Here is a 22362-nt window from a genome sequence, read left to right as displayed (position 1 = left end):
CCTGCTAACTTCATTAACATGAAAAACTCTAGGCTTCAAGCTTTTTGCTAGTCTGAGGCCATTTTTAAAAGGTTTAATTTTTTTCTTTTGGAAGACGATGTAGGTTGGGGTGAGAAAGTACTTAGTTTGTAGTATTCCATAGAGACAAAAATATTTGCTGGCATTTATATCCCAAAACAAGTTGAGCAGCCTTTCTGAGTTTCCTTAAGGGTAAAGCAAAATCCTTAAGATTTATTGTTTAGATAATGATCCTTTGTCTGCCAAGCCTTTCATTAGAAAGGAAGTGATAGAACTTTTTTATTAGTTGAGATTCAGAAAATCAAAGATTTTATTAATGAAACAAAAAGAAGAATTCAGAAGATGCATAATCACTTATCATTTCAGTGAGTGAAAATTCAGTTTGTTCTTGTTCAATGGTATTGTCTTATGGAGCTATAAAATGAGTTTCACATATATGATATATAGTGAGTATACATAACGTTTAAAAGTTTAAATTTTAAAAGGCTATTTCCTTTTAAATTACTTGATACAATAGCTCAAAATACTAGGTAAGAGCAGAATTAGCATATATTACCAATGGTAAGTTTTAAGTCTACGTTATTATAAATACAAATACAGAAATCTTAGCTTTTACTTTATCCTGCAATGATTTCTTCAGCCAGTCAAGATTGTTCTAGTGATGTTTTATTTTAGAATAGGCCTAGGCTCCTAAGTCCCAAGAATTTGCAGCTATATGTTGTATTTATGCTATATCTATTTTTATAAAATGGGATTTTCGAACTCACCTTCTCTTGATGTCATTGAGTAGTTCATAGCTAGCAAGAAAGCACCCTCTGTGTTAAAAACAAACATGACCAGGATGCCCTGGAGACAGGATATCATGAAACATTTTAAAAATAGTTTTCTCTCTCGAATATAATTTTCACAGTCTACTTCTTTGCTAATTGTTAGGTTTAGCTCTTTGGATGTCCTGTCGCGTTTTTGGGGTGAGGGAATCTAAAGGCTTAGGGAAGATTTCAGTGGTGAAAAGGGGATGGAAGTTTGCTGTAGTTTCTGTGGTCCCTTCCAAGCTTTAAGATTCTGTGATTCTAATACATGAAAAGGTTGTATGGCTTAGAAAAAGTATAGTCATTGCTTCATCATCCAAGGGAGTTAGTGATATAACTAATCCTCAGTGATGGCTAATCCTCAAATAATTTTTAAAAGTAGCTATGGAATACATTAAATGGGGTTTTTTAAACTACACTGGACAGAAGACAGACATTTCTTAAAAAGTGTGGTGGAGGACCTAAAACGTTCTAATCAAGTCCACCACCAAATGGCCTGCATTGTTTAAAACTTTGGTTTCTCTTGTTTAGCTCACAGAAAACCAAAGGATAAACTTGCATAGGGGTATTTATACCTCTTACGGTAAAATCTGTACAAAGTCATGAAGGATAAAAGCTATATTAATTACTCAAGAGGGACTCAAATCATGGCAGTTTACTGGGATTGAAGGATTTATTGAAAAACAGTGGTTCTCATTTATAACTCCAGGCAATAAACCTGTTTAATTAAATCCTTAATCTTCTAGTTGACATGTCTGCTATTGTTCCAATAAAAAGCTTCATTTGTAACCAGTTTTTCTAAAAATACTGCAATAGCTAAAACATTTGGTGGTGTTTGCATGCCTTACTTTCCCATTTCAGATTAATTGTGACTTGTGTAAATTTGATTAAAGCTGAGAATAAACATATATATGGCATTTTTGTTGCCTGGCAATGCAAAACTTTTGTTTCAGGTTATTTTAATTTTCTGTTGCTTTTGCTGCTCTTTTAAAATTTTTGAGAGGAGGCAGTGAAAGGGAGAAAAAACAAGACGCTGTATATATGTATGTGAGGAAAGGGTATGCCAAAGTGTAGATAAATACGATTATTACTTGGAATGTAGCAATGTTTTATTAAATGCAAATTCATGCATACTTTAATATATTTAGGGTAGTATATGGAATAGGTTTTCAAATTGATTGATGTAGGATTATTAATAGATCCTATAATGTGTAGTGCTTTATGGCTTATAGAGTACTTTATTAGCTCATTTGCTTCTTACAACAAACCTCTGTGGGATATAAAATTTAAAAGTTGGAATTTTTTAAAATATTTTGATTCAGAAGCAGTAATACTATCAAGTCTTTTGAAATCCAAACAGCAGAAAAGTGGCATCCAAAAAAAGTTGCTAAGTTCAGATGAGTGACGTTGTTTTCTCTATTAAACCCAGTAAAAGAATTTAAACAATTATTGCCCCTGAGCTATCTTAACTTTTTTTTTTTTTTTTTTACTTTAGGTTGGAACTCATCGAGAAGACTCTGTCAGTCTCAATGGCAATCATTCAGTCCTGTCTAGTACAGTCACTACGTCAAGCACAGACTTGAACCATAAAACACAAGAAAATTATAGAGGTAACTATATTGTTGACTTTCAGCAGTAATGCAGAGATATCATTTGGAACACTATCACCTTTTTTATAGGCAGATTGACACCTGTGAATCAAAAGTCATCTTAGGTGGGAGAATTCCAAGCAGTAGTGCTACTGCCTGGTTATAGAGTTTAGATATTTAGGGTTCCAATTGGCCCATTTGGCTGGGCCAATTATAGATACTTATTGATAGATGGAACCATGTGCAAACTGTTGGTCAGCATTTACTGATCATCTTTTTATCTGCTCCTGCTTCTGTCATGTCTTTCTTCCTTAATCAGTTCCCCTCATGACTCAGTCTTCATGGTCCTTAGAGGCAATGAGAAAGATTTCTGAGTATATTGAGAGCTCTGAATGATAGTAGCTGTTATTTGGAAGATTATAATTTAATTAGACAATTCTGATAAAAAGCAAACTGCAATCTATATTATAATAGAACTTATCAATAATTATAAATATATAGCTAATATTAAGACCACCAAAGTAAAGTTTTCCCAGTTGTATTTAACCATGACACCTATTTTGTTGTGTAGATCCAGGAAAATGTTAAAGCTTATTTCCTTTACCCTGACAATATCTTAGAAATCAGTTTCTAAAATGCATCAAGTTTCTCATACCTTGTTCAGTTGTTAAATACTGCCTTAAAGTGAGCATTAGACTGACCGTTCAAGGTCAGACTTGATGCTTTTAAATACAGATGCTTTAAAAGTCATTCTGTAAAGTTTGTGGACATGTTCTTTCCAGCTCTAAGTAATATATGTCCCTACATCTTCAGATTTCCATTATAGCCCTGTAACAACTAGGGTGTTCACCATCTAGAAAGCTTTTTCTGTCTTAGTTCTAATTCATAAATGAGTCTGGACATTTATTTTATGTTTCTTTGCCTCTTTGTTAGGTGGCTTGCAAGGTCAGTCTGGAACTGTTGTTCCAGCAGAAATCAAGACTGAAAATAAAGAGAAAGATGAAAACCTTCATGAACCTCCTTCATCAGATGACATGAAATCAGATGATGAATCCTCCCAAAAAGATATCAAGGTTTCATCTAGAGGCAGAACAAGGTATTTGTTAGCATCCAGGTATTAAATTTCACTCATTTACCATGGGTGAAAATACCTGGAAAATTGAGGGGTGTCATGCGTTTATTAAGTGTCAGCTATGTTCTTACTATGTCAGGACTTTTATGTATATTACCTCATTTAATCCTCACAGCATCCCTAAAAGGGAGGCATATGAAGCTGACTCCAAAATTATATTTTCCGTTATACAACACTGTTTTAGGATCTACATATAAAAAAGAATTACATCTTTCCCCTCAATGAGTCTGTAAGACAATTAGAGGGCAAAATAACTAAAATAAGTTAAATTGTGCAATAGAGACATTTAGATACATTCCATTAATAAATATTTGAATATATTATTTTAAGGCTAAGTATATGGTAAGACTCTATTGTATGATTTAAACTAGGGCCAAATCAAGCCCACTGCCTATTTTTGTAAAGTTTTTTTGGAACACTGCCATGCCCCATTCATTTACATATTTTCTGTGGCTGCTTCTGCAATGCAGTGGCGGATTTGAGTAGTTGCAACAGAGACTGGATGGCCTACAAAGCTGAAAATATTTACTGTCTGGCACTTTATGGAAGAAGTTTGCCAACTCCTGGTTTAAATAATAATTTGAGAGGAATATGGAAAAAGTAGTACTCTAGGTGGACTGATGTTGTTTGGAAAGAAGATTTTTCTAGAAACTGAACTTGACCTTTCCTTGATCTGTGGGTATTGATACATAGTACATTAGTTTCAAATGATTTCCAGATTCTTCCCTCAGATTTTTCTGCTAGTTCTACGTTAAAATTTGATGATTTGGTGTATTTGTGGTACATTCTATTTCTTGGAGTTCATATCCATTTATCAATGATATGGATATATCATGTACAGATATTTATGTTTAAAACATTATTCCTTGTATTAAATTATGGTGCAAAGGAGATTACAGTGAGTATGATAGATATAACTAAAAGAACCAGCATGATCCTGTCATTCACATACTTAAAAAGGTGTCCTTTTGCCTTTGACATTCTAACTATTTTCAACACTTAAAACATTTTTCTTGGGGGCTGGGCTGTTGGTGTAGTGGTTAAGTTTGCATGCTCTGTCTGCTTTGGTGGTCTGGGGTTTGCAGGTTCAGATCCTGGTTGTGGATCTGCACACCACTCATCAAGCCATGCTGTGGTGGCATCCCACATACAAAATAGAGGAAAATTAGCACAGATGTTAGCTCAGAAACACTCTTCCTCAAGCAAAAAGAAGAAGATTGGCAACAAATGTTAGCTAAGGGCCAATCTTTCTTCCTCATTAAAAAAAAAAAAATCTCTTGGGGGAAAAAAATTCAATCTTAGGATCCTAATGCTATCGTTTTTGAATATGCATTGTACTCAGTTGTGCAGAAACATGAAGAAGTAAAAATTGGGTCAGGGAATCCAGAGACCATTCCTTTGAGACATCTTAATTCTTTCATAGTTTTCTTATTGAAATAGAATTTTAAGGGACATGATTTGCATATTTCCTCCTCGTTCATCTTCTCAACTTATAGGTCAGAGGTTGGCAGACATTCTGGGTAAAGGGCTGGATAGTAAATAGGTTTTGTGGGTCATATGGTCTCTTTTGCAACTACTGAACTCTGCCACTGTAGCATGAAAGCAGCTATAGACAATACACAAATGAATGCATGTGGCTCTTCCAGTAAAATTTTATTTACAAAAACAGGTAAACAGCTCATGGGCCATAATTTGCCGAACCTTGTTACAGGTCATCAAAAATCGAGAAGGCAGTATATAGTCATGCACTGCATAACAGCGTTTTCATCAACAACAGTCTACATATACAACTGTGGTCCTATAAGATTAGTACCGTATAGCCTAGGTGTGTAGTAGGCTGTACCATCTAGGTTTGTGTAAGTACACTCTATGATGTTTGCACAACCACAGAATCATCTAATGACGCATTTCTCAGATTGCATCCCTGTGATTAAGTGACACATGACTGTAATAGATTAATAACAACATACTTAGTAATTAATAATAGCTAATAGGTTAATAACATGGCCTTTGGACAAAGTAAGGCTACCCTGGGTTTGAATTATGGCTCCATCACATCCTTGCCAAGTGACCTTGGGCAAAGCTCTCTGAGCTTTGGTTCCTTCTTTTCTAAAAAGGGACTTCCTGTTATAGTATTCTTGCAGGAATAAACTAAAAATGATGCATATAAAGCCCTTTGCACACCATCTCTTATGCAGTAAACACTCAAGAAAGGTGTACTATATAGTTACTGTTATGATGATGGTAGTTTTAGGAATGTGATGTAGGTTTGCTTCCATGGATCACTAGCCTGAGTTCTTGTCATTACTCAACCACTAATTAGCTGTGTGATCCCAGAGAGGTCACTGATTTCTCTGGATCTTGAAGTAGTTCTTAACCCTGCTGCACAGATTTCTGAAACATTTTAGAAATGCAGGTGACTGGGACGCAACCCAGGCTCACTAAATCAACATCTCTGGTAGTGGGACCTTTGAAAGCTGTATTTTTTTAAGTACTCCTGAAGATTCTGATGAGTGGCCACATTTGGAAACCTTTGGGGTAGATGATCTGGAAAGATTTCTTTGAAGTCAAAGAGCTAGTGATTCTCTATTATCAAAACAATACTTTTATATGATTCTTGAAAATTAGCTAGTAAGAATCTATGATGTATTTATCCTTAAGTATTCAAGGTATTAGAGAAGAAGTGAAAACATCTATTCTTTGTGTGCATTATTTCAAAGTTCTGAGAGGCTCTTCTCAGTAATTTATTTTTTAAATATAAATAGAATTTTCTAAAAGTTATTCCAAAACATCTCCCTCAAATGCTTTTTTCTGATTGCTTAGTCCATTTTCATTACAGAAATTTGGAAAATACAGAAAAGCACACACAAAAATCACAAGACACTCCACTACCCACAGTTAACCACTGTTTACTTTTCAAAGTATATCTCTTTTTCCATAAATAAAGTTTAAATTGGAATTAAACTGGATATAAGTTTTACAATTTCAACTTTTTTCATTAACAATGTATTTTTAACATTTTCATCTATTCCTGAGTGTTTTCTGCAACATGTTTTTTTCTTTGTTGTTTTTGTTTTTAGACAGCTTTATTGAGGTTTAATTCACATGTAATAAAATACATGTGCATGTACAGTTTTTGTCCTTTGACAAATGTATAGGGTCATTTAACCACCACCACATTAATAATGTAGAATATTTCTACCACCCCAAAAAGTTTCCTCATGCCCCTTTGTAATCAGTACCTTTCCCCCATCCACTGGCAACTGTGGCTTTCCTTTCCAATTACCACAGTTTTGTCTTTTTAGAAGTTCATGTAGATAGAATCTTACAGTATGTAGTCTTTTGTGTCTTGGGTCTTTTGCTTAGCATAATCTGCAGCTTGATTTTTATAAGCTACATGGTGGACCTTTGTCTGAGTATACTGTGATTTTTTTTTAACCTGTCTCCTGTTATTGGATTCCAATTTGTTGCTAATGTAAATACTTCTGTGATAACTTTCTTTACATAAATTTCTATGTACGTCTCTAATTCTTAGGATGAATTTCTAAGTTGGAATTGCTGATCAAGAGGTAATGAACATGTTAAGGCTTTGGATTCATTTTGCCAATTTGTCCTTCAAAAGAAATTTGTTCCAGTTCATCCATGTTTTAAAATCATCACCACTGATGACGCTATTTCTCTCTGGAACAAATCATTTTCTAAGATGCTTCTCTCATTTTATGTCTTAAGCTTTTCTTCTTCCTTCTCACCAGGTGACTGCCAGAATATATTTAGGAGCACAAGTTAAGCAAATTATAATACTTCAGAGTACTAAGGCAGTGCTTCTCAATGTATGGATCTTATTAAAGTGCTGCTCCCAATTCAGTAGGTTTGCAGTAGAACCTGAGATTCTGTGTTTTTAACAAGCATGAGAGAAATGCCATGGATCACATTTTGAACAGCAAGGTGCTAGAATATTATGTAGTCATTCAGATTACATTTATGCAGAGTTTCACTAGCACGGGGCAGTCTTTATGCTGTAATGTGCAATGAAAAATGCATTTATGTGTACGTCATATGATTTCAACTATGTAACTATATGTGTGTATTGAAGAAAGACTGGAAGGAAATACATGATATGTTGAGTGTAGCTATTACTACTGTTTGGTAAAATTTATAGGTAACTTTCATTTCCATCTTTATAATTTTGTGCAATAAGTATAGCTTACTTTATAGGGAATCTAATAGACGTTGTTGTTACTTTGTTTTCCAGCAGTACTAATGAAGATGAGGACTTGAACCCAGAACAGAAGATAGAAAGAGAGAAGGAACGGCGGATGGCTAACAATGCCAGAGAACGCTTGCGTGTGCGGGATATTAATGAGGCATTCAAAGAGCTTGGTCGAATGTGTCAGCTTCACTTAAAGAGTGAAAAACCCCAAACAAAACTCCTCATTCTTCATCAGGCCGTGGCAGTCATCCTTAGTCTAGAACAGCAAGTCAGAGGTAAGTAGGTTTAGCAGACATACTTAACTGTTCTGCCTCAGGTGGGCAGACATTGGTTGCCACTCGCTCTTCTGCTTGGGCAAGTTTTAAGTTCTCCTGGTTCTGCTGCTGCTGCATCCTCTGAATCGGGTTTTCTCTGTAGTTCTCTCACCTGTGTCTCACTATGTTGGTCACTATCTGTGGTCTCAGTGCTTCCCACAACCCAGTAGAAGGTAATCCTGTGAAACAATGCGGAGAACAGCCAGCCTCCGCCTGCTGCTCAGCATTTGTGCCACTTTGTTATTGTTGACTCTGCTCTCCCACACTGTTGAATTTACCTGCCTAGACCTGTTCTGCTCCCCGCTACTTGCTGTCTTCCCTACTCCTCTACTCAATTTCTTGCCTGCTTTACCCTGGGGCATGTACTAGGCCCTGCTAGTTAATAGGATGCCTGGTCATGGCCTCCCTTGCTTTGCCTCATATGAATGTCTTTATACCCATGTCAGTAAGGTGTCAGGGCTTCTTTGTTGGTCTCTGATCAGGAGTACCATGACCTGTTAGGCTAACATGCATTGGCATGCCTGTTTGTCCCTAAGGGCAAAAGTGTGGTTTATATAGGCTCATCCACTGCTCACTCAGACAACTACCCCAACTGTTTTATTTTTCAAGAAGTTTGATAGAATCTTAAAGAAGCTTTGAAACTTCATTTTTGAACAAGAGTTTATTGCACAACTCTGTCCCAACCAAGTATGTGCTAGATCTGGTTTATCAGTTAATAAAAGCTTCCTCCCCTTAAGAGGTTCTGCCATTAAGCTTGCTTTTTTGCATATATCTGTGTGTTTTCTTATCCCAAGTTATGAATGCCTCATCCTAAAGCCTTTTTGCAGACAATTTACAGATGTGGCCTTGGGTTCCAGACCCTGCTTCTAGCCTCTCTTCATTGAGAACAACTCTTTCGTATTTATTGAATATTTATATAAGATTTTATTTGAAGAAAGTTGGAAAAGAAAAAAGAATAGGAGTAGAGAGATGCTTGACAACTACAAGCATGGATCCTCAGCATTGATTGTAGAAAGAATACTCTTTCTAAGGAAACCAGAGTTAGAAAAACATACCATAGTAATTAATTCATCCATCCACTTCTCTCCAATATATTTAGTGAATAAGAGTGATAGATTATTTTGTGCATAACCAACATACTACAAAAACCAGATAGTTGCTCCTGTTGTCTTAAGGCCCTTGAAATATCTGTAAAGTGTAAATGTTAATGAACCTGATCTTTAAGTAGTTACAGACTCCCTTGAGATGTTCATAAACATAGTCTGATTGTTGCCTGCTCATCTGCGGCAGGAGCAGTTGTTGCTTGAGCCTTCAGTATCTCCTGTCACTTTACCAAAGGCTTTTCCTCAGTTGTTCCTGACACCCTTTGTCTCACTCTGAAGGCAGCAAGGCACCTGTGTTCAGTGGTCCAGGTACATTCATCCTCCTCCTCTGCAGCCCGGATATTTTCTACTCTGACTCTACCCAGCCATTTATGTCAAAACTATTGCCTCTCTCTGGAGAGTCTTATTGTCTGGACAACAGTAGTGACAGAACTTACCCCTTGTATAGCACCTTCCCTCCCATGGTTTATTAGGGCTAGAATAGAGAATCATTTGTGTTTTTAAACAGATCTTTTTTAAGATCAGAGGCACCTACTCTCAGATCTAAGCCATCAAAATGAGAAATACCTCTCTGTTTGAAAAAAATTATAAACTCCACCATGCCTGGCTGGATCTTATGCATTCATTTGTAAGATTTGACTTTGTAGTGGTTCCATGCAAGCACCTAAAATAGAAAAGCTGAGTCTGAGAGAGAATCTACCATCCAGGCTCAACCAGCTGCCTACTAACTTTCTGGTCACTGTTATGGGTACTGACTTCTTCACACAATTCTGGGAAGCTCTATATAAGGAGCTATTGACTGATTAGAGTTTGAACAAAGCTTAACTACACTGAACTGTAATTTCATTAGGGACTCCTTTAATATTCATAAACGCCTACCTTCCTCCCATCCTCCCACCTTCAAAGCCCAGAGCCTTTATTTTACGGCTTAATATAAAAGCCTTGGGGTCCATGTAAGACCACTTCTTGAAAGGCGTTTTGATGGCTTTCTGTCAAATAGGGTTTAGAACACTTTATGCAGCCCACAGTGCCTGTACCTTGTCCATGGCAGCACTTTCAGAGTTTGGTATAGCCACTGTCCTTACCTGAACTTTATCTCTAGCAGTTTTGAGTTATTTTGGTAACCTGTTCACTTTTGAGAGCTTCTTCATCGCTGCAGGGGTCCTACCCATCAGTCGCTGGGCCCGCCAGTTTCTATGGAGACATACATTTTGTTTATATGACCTACTTTGGGCATCTTCTGGACTCTCTGGGCTCCCCTTCTGGTTTGGAGTGGTGTTCCAAGACTGTCTCTGGCTATCCACAGCCTGTCATCCCTAAATAAGCGGTAATAGCAGAAGGCAGCCAGACCTGGGTCTAGCAGTGCATCCTGGAGAAGAGCGGGAAGAGTGGCTTCCCTTCCATGCCTAGATTTTGTCGCAGCATTTTTTGTGCCTTGGTACCCCACATATCAAATTCCATCTGATCCCTGCCATTGCCAGTTTAAGCCTTTCCATTATCATGTCTATAATTTTTTTACTACTACAGTCTACTAATTTTCAGATTTCACATATTACCTTCAAGTTTGTACTCTCAGCTTTACCAAAGATTAAATTAGTGGTCAAACACTTCCTGCTCAAATTCTTTCACAGGTCAGCTCCATCAGCTCTCTTCTCTTTCAGTGACAATCTAGGGACAATAGAAGTATGAGGATTTTAGTTTTCTGATCTGTTAGTGAGTTTGAAGATGAGTGAGCTAGGACAGTGATTCCCAAATCTGGCTGGTCCCAGAATTACCTGAGGCTTTTCCTTCTCCCAAATTTCCAGACCCTACCCCCAGGAGATTTTAATTTAGTTGCTGTGAGATGGTCACACATGGTAGTCTTAGCGTATTCATTGATAATACTCCTCTCCTTACTAAATCCCCACTGAAATGAATAAAATTGTTATTAACTCACAGGGACAGATGGGAGAGAAGACAATAGCAGATGAGAGAACAAAAAATGTTTGTAAGATGAAAAGTAAACAGAGTAGTGGTAACTGACTTAGAAAAAATTAAGTGGCACAGGGAGGAATACCAACAAGCAGCAGAACATTTTGCCCCACAGAGCCCCTCGGCCCTGAAAGGCTCTGCTCTTTGGTAGTACTAATTATTGGAGAAGGCAGAAGTCAGGCATGAGCTGAAAACAGGAAGATTGATTGAAGGTCTGCTATGGAATTTGGATCCCTAAATCTCCTCTCTACTTTATATTGCTTTTGCCCTCTTTTCCCTTCCACTGTAGAAGACAGAAGGATTATTTTCTGCAAAAAATGAAATCAGAAAGCCTGCAAATCTGGAACACCAAGAAGAGCAGAGAATGGGTGAGGCCTGAAGTTGAACAGTGGAACCCTCAGCCCTGTGTCCTGCTTTGCTTCCCTGATGCAGGCAGCAAAGTATGTTAACCCTATCCTCAAGGAAATTGGAGAATTCTTTTCTAGAGAAACTAAATACTCGAGAGAAAAGACCTCCAGATTTAGGAATTCCTGAGTAATAATGTCCCATTTTTTTATTACCATAGAGTAAAACCCACCAGTTGATGTCTTTTAAATGTAAGAGGATGACCAAAGATAAAAGAAAAGCCTCCATGAAAGAGAGATATTGAGATCAAACCAAACAAAAATAACTCAGAAGAAAACAGAAACATGCAAAAAGCAGAAGAAAACTTTTTTTAAAAACTAAGATTAATATTGTCTAATGAGAGAAAATTTGTGCATGAAAAAGAAACATTCAGAAAATACGATAGCAGAAAAAATTTAATAGAGAAGTTAACTGATAAAGCTGAGAAAAATCTCCTAGAAAGTAGAACACAAAGAGCTGGAAAATAGGAGAGAAGAACTAATAAAATTAGAGAGGATTAATCTAGAAGTCCAGCATTTGACCAATAGGATTTGTAGAATAAGAACAGAAGGGAGAAAGGGAGATTATCATAACAATAATACAGGAAATTTACCAGTACTGAAGAATTTGTGTCTCAAGATGGGTAGGATCTAATCTTGTCCTAAGAATAATGATTTTAAAAATGACCCCAAGCTAAAGTACATCATCTTGGAATTTTAGAGCATCAGGGTTAAAAAGAGTATCCTGAAGCTTCTAGAGCCAAAATTTAAATAGCTCATAGACAAAGGAACAAAAAGCAAAATATCATCAGAGTTAAGTACGAGCAGTACTAGACTCCAGGAGATAGTGGGGCTAGTGCCTTCAAAATTCTGAGGAAAAATCATTTTCAACCTAGAATAATATATCTAGCCAAACCATTAATCAAAAGGTAAAGTAGAATAAAGGTATTTCAGATATGCAAAAACTTTAAATTAATTTTACCTCCTTTATACACTTTCTCAGAAAGCATCTGGAACATATACTTTGGCCAAATAAGGACATAATCAACAAAGACAAAGGCATGGGATCCAGGAAACAGGATCTAACACAAGAGAGCAGCAAAAGGAAATCCCATGACTAGGGCTAGAAAGCAACCAGGCCACATTGAAAATAGAAAACTATTAGCTATAAAAGAAAAGTTTCCAGGGAAAGAAAATAGAATTAGTAGATGATATGGTGATGTGTTTGAGATTTTAGGAAGAAATATTGGTAGGCATTTGTTAGATGTATTGGATCATTTGGGAGGAAAAATTAGCATTACTAGCAAATGAAAAGCAAGGCAACTATCAACTAGAGGAAAAACAGTCATATGAGCAAGGAAACAATCAATGTAAAATTCTTGACTTTGCAAGCATGTCCATATAGTTATACTATTTGTTATTAAAAGAAGTGACTATTGGCTTAGCCAAAAATTGTGCTATAAACATGTTGAGAAGGTGGTGTTATAAGAGTCCCATGTCTTCAGCTATATACCAGAAGTTAATAGTATTCACCTAATGGAAATGTGGGGAAGACAATCACTTCTCATGCCCTGCAGGTAATGTCTGACTTCTACTTACCTCTACATCAGGCCTTTCTGGCTTCTTAACAAGTTTGCCATGGGCTGCTCACACAGACCAGGAGGTATGAAACAACAGCTCTACCCTTTGCCTTTTTTGGATCAAAGCTCACTTCACATTTCCTAGAGCTTACTGTAGTATTCGTTTGATTCTTCCAGGCCTGAGTGTTCTTTGTTTTACTGTCTGTAGGAATCTGCAAGATCTTGCCTAACTTGAGCTCCTTTCCAGCTGTCTGATCATGCCTCCTAGATCCTGGTGGGATGCAGTCATAGTTAGCTAAGAGGACTGTTCCATTATAAGAGAAATGTGAGCCTGTTTCAACTGGAAAACTTTCAAATCTCACTTTCTTCTCCTTAGATTTTATGTATTAATTTATGCTCTCTTTTCATTCTCTCTGGTCATTATATGAGACTTTTGCTTACACAGTAAAGGGACATAACACCTAATGCAAGATAAACTTCTCCTATTAATCAGAGGTACACAATTACTTGTTAAAAAAGCAGCTCCTATTATTTTTACATAATGATGTACATGCCGATTTCTACTACTAGTTATACAGATAAATTAAGAGTGTACCCTTCTTCCTTCATTGAGCCTCCTCATAGTTATATAGTCTTCATGTCTTTTCCTAAACATAGGGGCTTAGAAAGTAAGAACTCTAAATGAAATCTTATCATTATGCATGAGTGGTAATTCAATAGAGTCAGCTGAGTTACCATAATAAAGTCTTTTGTCTACTTTTTTTAAATTCAGAAGTGAACTATAAATGTGTCTTGAAATATGCACATTCAAGTACATTTTTACTTTGCTTAAAAGAGGAAATACATAAAAAAGAAAGAAGAACTCTGCCATGTTGCATTCAGCAGGGCCCTCATTTCAAGAAAATCTAACAAAAAAATCACAACTTCTACAAAATATAGTTTTCATTACAGACTAATTTTAAGTGATCCCTTTATATTATATTCATTAGGACATTTTTAATCAGTTTATAAAAATATATGTGACAGCTTTTAACTTATACTGTATGTTATAATCAGAAACAAAAGACTACACCAGGAGCTCTCATGGCTTGGATATCTTGTGCTTAAAACTCATTTGAAGAAAATATAAAGAACAGTAGTTCCTAAGTGGATTTTGATCCAGTGGGTCTTCAATCCAGTGGATTTTCTTTCCCTTTATTTCATATGGTAATACTCCATACTTTTACCTCTTTTGAAAATACCTGTGTTGAAAGTTCCATCTTGGTCATCTTTGCTATCATATATACAAAGCAGTAGAGACGGTTTTTGTCACCCTCATAATCACACCTCCAGCGGTAGAAAGGACAATTCAGTCATTTGGTTCTACATATACATCAAAGTAGAAAAGCAGGATATGCATCAGCTCCTCTGTCTCTTGAGGAGTTGGCACATTTCCTAAAGAGGAATGGCTGAGGGTGTTTTTTATTTTATCGTTTTCTGAACTGATAAAATTCTAGATAAAGCACAGCTGTCTCTCTCCAGGTACATAGAGAATGCAGCATCTGTGTCCGTTCAATATACCATATCGTAGCAGGACACAGAGGAGACTTAGTAGACTAATAACAGCACTTGCCAAAGTGTTTGAGTGAACAGTTAAAGAACTGCTTTTAGATGTTGATGTAAATCACGTCAAACCATAGAAGACCTAAATCATAAACAGAAAAAGAAGAAAACACAAAGTGGTCAGTAAGGAGCAGAAGTCTAGAGGCTCATTTCATTGCTGAGGTTTTATGTGAGTGTATCATTGTTGCCTCTCTCTGATGTTATTCAATATGAAAATGAAATTACATAGAGATTGGTAATTCCCACAGAAAGAAAAAAATGACAGGAATTTATTCAGTTTAAGACCTGAGAGTCCCTGATTCATAATTTATACCTATAATGATAAAATTATTTTCGCCTGTTTCAGAGAGGAACCTTAACCCCAAAGCAGCCTGCCTTAAGAGAAGGGAAGAAGAAAAAGTTTCTGCCGTATCGGCAGAGCCACCAACCACACTGCCAGGAACCCATCCTGGGCTTAGTGAAACTACCAACCCTATGGGTCATATGTAAACATCAGCCAGGTAAGTATGGGTATGAAAAGAAAATACAAGGAAATCACTTGATTCATCTTAAACTGAGTTGGAACTTTTGAACAGAATTCTCTGGTGGCACTGATCTTGGTAAAGGTCACATGTAATTTGGAATCCAACAGTTAGCCTTTTTGTTGTATAATTATACTTAGAGAGCCAATGTCATTTTCTACCAAATGACTCTCTTCAAAGTGTGATAGTATCCTGTGATTTACAATGAATTTTGGGTTCTCCTGTTTGGGTCATCATGTATACTCTCACATGAATAGCACTCTCATCCAAGAAGAAAATAGTGCAGTGACTCATCCATCAAAAAATACTTTTGCTGCCACTCATAATCCTCATTCCTCTAGTCAGAAATACTTTGTCATCAACCAGCTTTCTGTTAACCATCTTTCTCTTCTTTGTCATGAAATCTTTATACACAAAAGAGTTATTGCTTGCTTCCATTTGAATCAGTAATGCGGGTTTATAATATGCATCTTCCTTCCCCTGTAAGTGTATCAGTTAGACCTTCTGGAATCTGGTAATGAATGTAAAGATGTTATATATGATAGAGCCAGAATGCCCTTCTCCCTGGAATTTTACTTGTTGAAAGACTGTTCTTTTTATCTTCTACTTCATAGACTAAACATAATCCACTTCCTTGTGAATTTTTTTTTTTAGCAAAATGACAAAAGTAATATGAGGTTGTTGCCCAGGTAGTTAGATCATCTGTTTCTTAACTATATACGTTCACATTATCTATAATCTAAGTTGTAAAGTTATTATTTAGGTGGCATAAATTAACACAGACTGTAATTAAATAATTTTGGGCAGTAACAAAATATAGCTAGCAGCATGGTTTAGGAAGAGAACTGGTAATTTCATTTTTATAATCTGCCTTCAGCAGTGTGTAGTTCTTTGAGCAGTTTCATCAGCAGATTAAAAGCAGCAAGTAAAGGTGAATGGATGGGAGATGTGGAGCAGGAAAAAAGTATCAAGTGCAAATTTCATTTGGTCAGCTTTGTGGCTGTCTCATTTTGAGCCAAAAGTCTGCAATTCAATAGATTATTTTGTAAACTGCAAACATTAGTCAATAACTCACCTTTTCCTGAAGAATTTGGTTTCTGCTACCTCTCTATCCTTCTTAGGATCAAACTAGACCAAAACTGAAGATTTCATCTGGGGACAAAAGGAGGAAGGGTTGATGTAATTATGTGAGCATCAGTTGTAATTGTAACATTAGCACACTGCGGAAAACTCTAAACCACCTCCCCCACAGAAAACACCCAGCAGCCTAACAGATTATTGATGTCAAAGAAACTTTGGGCAGGAGCTAGTTAATTACAGAGCCTCTAAAACCCAAGCCACTGTTTCATATTCTGTGGAAAATATAGAATATCATGGAAAAATAAATATTTTTGTTCAAAGATAAACTTTGAAGTTTTAAAGTAAAAACATACCACTGTTTCTCAATGCAAAAGTGACTTTCTAAATTGGCAGATCATTTCAAAGAAGGTGATGAGAGGTAACCTCTTACGCTCAGGTCTCAGGTAACTGCTGGGCTGTGGAAGGAGCATTTTACATTCAGCTGTCATGTTTATCTCAGAGCCTGTGTCTTATTTTTCTTCTCTCTCTAGTTTGTTGTACCCTTTTCCTCTTATTCTCTTCCCAGTCTCTCCTCTGGTTCTTTCTCCTTCAGCTCTCTCTCTCTCTACCTCCTATCTCTCTTCTCTCCTCTTAAACTTCCTGTTCTTTTACTGCTTCTGTATCTCATACTGCTTTCATATCTCTACCCTTATCTCTATAGTGAGAAAATTCCCCCACTTGGGTTAAAATTAAACTTTGAGCATTCTTGCCTATCAAAAAGAGATCAAGAATCCTTTAAAAAAAAAAGGCTACAAGGTTGTAAGCAATGTTGTAAATGCATTTTGTTTCATAAAATTTCATAGGCTAATGTTTATTATCTTAAAATATGTCCTAAAAGTTGCTAATTCCATAAAGGTAGTGATCTGGTTTCACCTGAAACCTTCAGTTCTTTGTAGAACTGGATAGTAGGTGAAAACCAGCAGGAGACTGGGCAGCAGGAGAAATTACCTGCTAGAATTAAAATAGCTGGTAAACGAGCACAGAATGACTAACTATAAAAGCACAAGAATTTGCCACGATGTAATGTGAGGCCAAGTAACTCTGAATATGGATTATCCATCCCTAAGAGCATTACTCTACTATAAAGCAATACTGTGGTTATAGTTTAGTAAGGAAGTGAAAGGTATGAGTCTTCCTAAAACTATTTCCATCAAAAATGGTTAAATAGAAAATTTCAGAGTTATTACTATATATATGATGTTGAGAATATAAATATGTATAAAATTTGTACTAATAGAGTAAAATTTTCTTAATAAATTCATTGAAAAATCATTTATTGAAGATCTATTATGGACCAGGAACTAGGACCAATATGAAAATGAATACAAAATGGTCCCTGCCTTCAGAAACTGTCAGTTTAGAGAAGATGGATGTAAACTATTAAGCAGTGTGGTGGACTGGACGTAGCAGTAAATGTGTCCTTTAACATTGTCTCTCCACTGAGAAATGGATGAATAGAACCCCAGAGCTCAGGTATTGCCAACTTGAATGTTGCCAAAATTAAGGTTTGCATAATTGACACAGCTCTTATATAATCTTATATCTCCTGATTCTATAATCACATGATCTCCTTTAAAAATCTTACTACATACTTCAAGAAAACCATTTCAGTTACTCCTTAAAAGAAAAAAGCTCATTAATAAGTTATTTAGCAGACTGCTAGTTTCGTGTGAGCGTGGGTATAAATGAGGAATGCCAGCTTGTTCTGTTTGGGGGTGGGGAGGGCAAGTGTTTCTTTTAACAATGATGTCCTAATTGGTTCTCTTCTCTCCCTTGACTCTCTCTGCCACAGTTCCAGAGTTATCAGTAGGCTAGATAGAAGGTGACCTCTCCTCATAAGGACTTGGACAACTCAGATTATCTGAAGACACAGACCCGATAGGAGGGAGAAGAAAAAACAAAACACTTGAAGCAAGAAACTCAAATGTAATCCTATGATCAAAGCAGCTGGTCAACACTTCCATCAGAAGTGAAGATAGGAAGCTCGTCAGATAGAACATCAGCCCGTGAGATGTTTGCAACATATCACTGTGTTGCAAGCAGTGTGTCGCTTCTGCACAATCAGAGACTGTCTCGATCTCTCCACTCACCGTGGAAGTTGCCTTGTGCCTAAACTGAATTGACAAATGCATTGTAACTACAAATTTTATTTATTGTTATGGAACTGTAAGGTCTACATATAAAGGGAAAAAGTTAATGTGGAAAGCTGATCTACACTCAGCTGATGCCAGCTTTCGTTAAAGCTGTTCACGTGCAGAGAACAAAGCAGTGACAACCATTGGCCCTTAGCATTCCCAGCATACCTATTAGTGTCTTAAAAAGGAAGGGAAAAGTCTTTTGTTGCCCTGTCCTGTCCTTTTGCCATATGAATAGTGTTTTCCATGAAATAGGAAAATATTACTTGGTATAGCATTTCTCTCACTCTCATTTTTTCATTCATTTTTATTTTTCTCTCTGTGGGTGTTATATTGGGTCTCTGAATCTGAATAGTTTATGGTCACAGTCCAGAATCCTCCATGTAGCCGTATATGCTTTGCATATTTACCTTACAAAGATAAGCAGAGACCATCTGTGACCATAGCCTAGTTAAGATTTTGAAAGGGGAAATTTTCTCCCCTAGATTTTCCCCAAAATAAACATTGCTTTATTTCTAATAATAACCAAGACTTTTCAAGCTTCTAGGTTTCATAGTAAAGCTTGTAATAGCCAGAAATGTAAATTACAAGGGAAGAATCTACTTTTTAGAAATTGCTTTGTTTTCCAAGCAGTAAGTACTACATATAGTGCTTATAAAGTGTTAGCTATAAGTAAGCACAAGATGGATTTAAAATACAAAGATTTTCAGGCTGTGATTATGGTGAACATAACAAAATCCAGTAATCATCAAGGCAGGTAGTGTGATAAATGAACACACCACTCTGAGGCTAATTACGTAATGGAATACAAGAGCAATGGTCACCCGTGTTTCCTTGTCCTAGCCTTTATTTCTCTGTCATTTGGATGGCTGGTCAGTGGGGAGGAATTCAGTGGGTGATTAGATCAACTGCAAACCATCTGCCCCTGTCCCAAGAAGATGAGCCAGATTAGCATTAAACCAGTACTTGTCAGTCCATCTGAATACTGTGCATTAAGGCACCCTTCTGTCTCTAATCCTTAAGAGTTGTTTTTTAAGACGTAATAATCGCTTTGAACTTCCATGAAATCTGTCTTCCACCACAACAACCCTGGGAGAGAAGAACATGCTAAACAAGGTTGTCTTGGCTTAATAATTCTTTATAGCCAATATCAACAATGGCAATCAGCACACAGAAGAAAGGACCCAAATCACTATGTAACTTAAGATTTCTGTTAATTTGAAAGAACAAACACAAGACAGAACTTCAGATCCTCCAATCAGGATGATTCCTAACAAATCAGTCTTTTGTGAACTTAGTGGAGTTTTTGGTTACTTTAATTTGCATATACTCTCCAATTACATCAGACTCTCTCTGTGGCCTTGTTCTTCATTTCAGTGTTAATCAGCTAAACAGAAGTTGTTGCTTATGATGTGTGAGTGAACATATGCCACTGCCTGGCCTTTTTTCTTCAGAGCTTGTTGTCTTTTTCGCTATATTAGACTTTGCAGTATGCCCAGAAGCTTTCCTTCATAAAATAGAAAGAAAAAAACATTTGGCTTATTTTTCACTGTAGCTAGTCTTTTATACAATAATCTTGTAAGAAAATTTCTTGAATTCTAAATATTACTCTTTCTAGATTTTTGAAATCGAAAAGTTTTCAGTAAAAAGTTTCTTACTTTATTTTATTATATTAGGTAGTAAAAATGTAGGGTTATTTACCATAACCTGTTCATTAATATCAGAAATTTACAATAGCATTTTAAGACCATAGTAGGATTCTAGCATACCGTGTAGTACCTATGGAGTATTGTAAGAGCTAATTGTCCGAGATGAATTGCTTCTCATCTTGTTCTCCAGTTTCCATTGTTGGTTTATTGCAGATTTGTATCCTGTGTCAAATTCAAGGTATTATTGATAAACCTTTTCAACCAGCAGCAAGAAGTTCAAAATTTTTGTCACTGTAACAGAGAACACAATATGTATATAACATTTATGTAGCAATAAATGTGCCATCTTTTTTTTAACATAGTAAACTAGTGAGTTTTTTACATTCCTCTCTCAAAGAATAATGCATTTTGTTTTCCTTCCTGCATCTCATTCCTCCAAGAAATGCCCACACTGCTTTTCTTTTTTCCCTCCAGCTTTACTGAGATATAAGTGACATATAACATTAAGTTGTACGATGTAATGATTTGATACATGTATATATTGCAAAATGATTACCACAGTAAGGTTATCCATCACCTCACGTAGTTGCTTTTTTGTGTGTGTGGTGAGAATTTTTAAGGCCTATGCTGCTTTTCACTATCTGCATTGTCAACAATTTCCCATTATCTGGGAAACTCGTCAGGACAGAACCAGGCTTGGAGAACCAAGTTGACGGTCTACTCCACAGCTTCTCTGGGGTGTGCATTTCTCCTCTTGCCCTCTCTGCTGACAGTGGCCTTTTCCTGAAGGTTGACCAAACAGCAATTAGTAGGTAAAATGTACTCATTTGTAGATCTAGAGAAAAACGAAGACGACGGAAAAAGACTCAAATGAGGCTTTTCAGGTTAACATTCTTCAAAGCACTTTCACATGTTTTGTGTCCCTTTTCTCACTAAAAGCCTTTGTCATAATTAGGGAATGATATTATTTACTGTTTTCAGATAAAACGTTCTGCTTTCATCCCAGTTTTCACACACATCTCCGCCTACCCACCCACGACCACCAAAAATATGCATAGTGATTACCCATGAGAACTTAAGGACTTCATGTCATGCAACAACCTGAGACAAATAGTGGACAGACTTTTTTGGACAAGCGTTCTGTAGAGTTCTGTGTGTGTGATACCCATAGTCATTATCACACCCTCTTGGCGAATTATGAAATCAGCTGTTCACGTTGGAGGCCCAACAGATCGTTTTACTTCTTGTGGGATTACAACTGAGGTCCAGAGAGGTTATATGTCTCCAAGAGCACATAGCTAGTAATATATCAAGACACTTAACGTTTTTCCAATGAAACCTCCCTGCCTTTACTTCCTCTTCTTTGTCTTTACAGATTTTTAGGGCAATTCTATTCATTGGCTTCATTTTTCTCTCCTCTACTACATATTTTCCCTTTCATTTTTCTCTCCTTTAGTTTTTCTTCAGTGGAAACTCAAATTTTCAATAGACATTACCTCCTGTGTGTCTGAGCATGCATGTATGTGTGTGTGTGTTGAAGGTTAAAGAGTATTAGCTTTGGCATCAAACAGTCCTCAATTCAAGTCCAAGCTCAACATCTAATTAACTCCATTTCCTTATCTAAAAAATGGAGGTACGTATTAGAATTGTGTAAGGATTGGAAGCAACAGTGTGGAAAGCTCTTACCTTGGTTCCTGTCATAGTAAGTACTCGATAAATATTTTTTAAGTAAACACTAGCTTTCCTTATAACCGGCTCTCAGGATGATTCCTCTTCAGCCATCCTGTGTAGGGTAAATGGTGGTAAACAATTTGTCTTTGTAGGAGCCTACGTTCTTTTGGGGCAATCCAATGAAACATTTATTTTCAGCATCTTCTTATGGCTACATTTCATGAGGACTTGTTTTTTAAACCTTCACATTTCAAACGAATGAACCAGTAGGCTTTGCCCAGTCTCAGTGTGTGGGTTGGCAACTGCATCAGTTTGGGTCCTCAGGAAGCAGATGCCAAGAGGGAGTTAGAAGTGCAAGGGATTTATGGGACGTACCTGTGGGAAAGAAAAAGGAAAGGAAACAGCAGTCATTGGGGATGGCCTTCAGACACTGTGCAGGTCTCACACCTATGAAAGAAGGGGAGAAGGGAGCAGAATTGGGAAGAGCTTCAAACTGCATGGTAGCTCTGAGAAAGTCCTGGGTGGTCCAGTGGGGTCCAAGAAGATTGCCCACTGA

At 36.7% G+C, this 22362-nt stretch overlaps 1 protein-coding gene across 15 annotated transcripts in view; it reads left to right on the top strand.

Moving 5' to 3' along the window:
- TCF12 (transcription factor 12) overlaps positions 1–20501 on the top strand; it is a 348762-nt gene extending 328261 nt beyond the window's left edge. For 12 of the 15 annotated variants that reach the window (XM_044764823.2, XM_070500951.1, XM_044764819.2 and 9 more), the window contains 5 exons: positions 2323–2437; positions 3350–3512; positions 7801–8033; positions 15058–15211; positions 18144–20501. In XM_044764823.2, coding sequence (XP_044620758.1) covers positions 2323–2437; positions 3350–3512; positions 7801–8033; positions 15058–15200 — 654 coding nt within the window. In that variant the 3' untranslated portion in view covers positions 15201–15211; positions 18144–20501. The remainder of the gene's footprint in view (positions 1–2322; positions 2438–3349; positions 3513–7800; positions 8034–15057; positions 15212–18143) is intronic. The other 3 variants (XM_044764824.2, XM_044764822.2, XM_014839458.3) reach the window with 2 other exon arrangements.
- Positions 20502–22362: the final 1861 nt, after the last annotated feature.

The sequence above is a fragment of the Equus asinus genome, chromosome 2, assembly GCF_041296235.1.
Source record: "Equus asinus isolate D_3611 breed Donkey chromosome 2, EquAss-T2T_v2, whole genome shotgun sequence".
Lineage (NCBI taxonomy): Eukaryota > Metazoa > Chordata > Mammalia > Perissodactyla > Equidae > Equus > Equus asinus.
This window is presented reverse-complemented; position numbering and strand designations above follow the sequence as displayed.